General features: G+C 33.8%; 1 protein-coding gene across 1 annotated transcript in view; it reads right to left on the bottom strand.

Annotated features, from left to right (window-relative positions):
• Nucleotides 1-548: 548 nt before the first annotated feature.
• LOC134328407 (histone H2A-like) overlaps nt 549-2,823 on the bottom strand; it is a 2,349-nt gene continuing 74 nt past the window's right edge. The window contains exons 2-3 of the mRNA XM_063009505.1: nt 693-1,051; nt 549-563 (exon numbers count right to left, since the gene is read on the bottom strand). Of these exons, the coding sequence (XP_062865575.1) occupies nt 549-563; nt 693-1,051 (374 nt within the window). The remainder of the gene's footprint in view (nt 564-692; nt 1,052-2,823) is intronic.

Here is a 2,823-nt window from a genome sequence, read left to right as displayed (position 1 = left end):
CGCGTCTGGAACTCTGCACTTCACGAACTGTAGGACAGAATATGTCAGCCCGCCCAACACGCTCTTTTTAAGTACAAGAGCCGCTCCGCGCTCATTGGGCGTCTTGATGACGCACTTTTCTCATTGGACGAACGTTCTAACGTCAAATGTCGCTTACTGGTCGGTGTTCTGCCGCTGCCTCGTTTCAGAAAACACAGTATTTCCTCTATGCTGTTGGCGGGATTTATAATACTTTCCATTGTTTCTTTGTGCTTTTAAAACACAGCCTACAATCGCATTTAAAGTATATACCTTTTTAAAAATATATTATTGATTATTTCGTTCATTTTGCTTATTATTGTTATTATTAGCATTATTATTGTTCCATGCGTATTACACAAACGCGTTTGTTGCACCACTTTTAATCGTCTATATTGTTGGTTTTGCTACTGCAAGTGATCTGTAACTTCTCTTATGTTTACATACATAGGAACATATGTAAAAATAAATGGGGAAAAAATAAATCACATATTGATTTGGTAATTTTACCATGTCATAGATCATGTGTTTTATGCCGTGTGATTCTATGAAACGATATTACATTTAATTTGTTTACACACTATTTGGGGAAATAGCACTTTATCTGTGGAAATGGGTGGCTCTTAAAAGAGCCTTTTGGTTAGAACACGAGAGCGACTTTACTTGGCCTTGGCTGCTTTCTCGGTCTTCTTGGGCAACAGAACAGCCTGGATGTTAGGCAGCACACCGCCCTGAGCGATGGTTACACCTCCAAGCAGTCTGTTCAACTCCTCGTCGTTACGCACGGCCAACTGCAGATGACGAGGGATGATACGAGACTTCTTGTTATCTCTGGCGGCGTTACCAGCCAACTCGAGGATCTCAGCGGTCAGATACTCCAGCACGGCAGCCAAGTAGACAGGAGCACCAGCTCCCACACGGTGGGCGTAATTACCCTTACGTAGGTGTCTGTGAACACGGCCCACGGGGAACTGAAGGCCGGCACGGGATGAGCGAGTCTTGGCCTTAGCCCTAGCCTTACCACCGGTCTTTCCTTTTTTAAATAGTTTTATTTAACAAAATTCAATCACATTACAAATATATACAGATCAATACATCATCAAAATAATTACATCAGTTCAAAATGTTCATTACAAATCCAGAGTAGAATAATACAGAAAAAATATATATATTCAGAGCTTGTTCTTTTTATTTTCCCTTTTTATACATTATTTTTTTTAAGTGAAAAAAAAAAAAAGAATAATAATAATAAATTACAATCTTAATATTGACCAAGGAAGTGAAGTTTTTTTTGTGCGCAAGTCTTCATTTTTTAGTCTTCTAAGATGGCATACAATTTGTTTAAAAACAATATCTGGGGGTATGTTGCATTGCTCGAAAATCATTTTACACCTAGTTTTCCAGATTTTTGTATTAACAATACAGACAACTAACCAATAAAGGTCATTTATTCTTTGAGAAATATTTTCGAAGATTCCAAACATAATTGTTTTTTTATTTATTTCGAAATCTAAGTTTAAAGTTTTAATTTTGTTCCAAATATCAACTGATCTACTACAGTTTATTAGTAGATGCTCGATGGTTTCATCTTGTAAACAGCCCTGTATCGGGCATAATTTTGTTGTTACAAAGCAACTCCATTTAACGATAACTCTTACAGGAAGTCTTCCAACCGTTATTAACCATATTGTATCGCGTATGTTTTCAGAGATGTTTTTAGAGGAGATATTTTTTCTTACTTTTGTCGATTCCTCTTCGGTTAGTTGACTGTATTGTATCTTTTCACCATAATAATGATTATTAATTATATTATAAATATCTTTATTGGTTTGATTTAGCCAGTCTATATTTAAATGATCATGTTTAAACATAAAATCTCCGTAAAGGAGTTGGTAGTATGGTATATTTAATCTCTTTTTACCTTTTTGTTTTGACCAATATTCTTTTTTTCCAACCCAAATTGCACCTCTATTCATGGCTTGTGTTACATTTTTACAAAATGCTATTTTTAATTTATTACCCATATCAACAGCTCCCAAGCCCCCATGTTTTTTTGGTTTGTATAATAATGCTCTTTTTGTTACTTCTCTATTAGTTCCCCATATATATTTTACACATTGCTTGTTTAATCTTGTAATATATTTATCATCGGGTGGTATAACTGTAGCTAGAAATAATAATTTAGACAAGATAAAAGTTTTTATAATTTGAATTCGTGTCATATAATTGGTAGCTTTATATTTTTCTAGTTCCTCTTTTATTAATTGTTCCTTTTTCTCCCAATTTAGTTCTCTAGTTTTACTATTAGTTATATATATACCTAAAATTTTTATTTTATCTTTCAGATTTAGATTGATATGGGGTTGAATATCATCATCTCCTATCCAAACTCCTTCGGTTTTGTTTTGATTTAGTCTGGCTCCCGAAACTAACTCGTATGTTTTAAAATGTTCTTTTAAAATATCAAGCTCTTGTTGATCTTTTATTATTACGGTGATATCATCTGCATATGCTGAAATTTTAACTAAGTTATTGGGATCTAGTTGAATACCTTTGATTTTTTTATTATTTTTAATTAATTTTAAAAGTGGACTAATTGCCAAAATGTATAGGGCAGAACTCAGGGGACAACCTTGTTTTACTCCTCTATGACAGCTAAAATTATGTGTTAAAACACCATTAACATTTATTTGTACTTCCGACTTTGCATAAAGCAGCTTTATCATTTGGATGAAATTTTCTGGAAAGCCATAGTTTTCTAATACATGCCAGAGATATTCTCTTGAGACGTAGTCAAAAGCTTTT

Source organism: Trichomycterus rosablanca, chromosome 15 (genome assembly GCF_030014385.1).
Source record: "Trichomycterus rosablanca isolate fTriRos1 chromosome 15, fTriRos1.hap1, whole genome shotgun sequence".
NCBI lineage: Eukaryota > Metazoa > Chordata > Actinopteri > Siluriformes > Trichomycteridae > Trichomycterus > Trichomycterus rosablanca.
The sequence above is the reverse complement of the archived record's forward strand: the minus strand, read 5'-3'. Positions and strand labels throughout refer to the sequence as shown.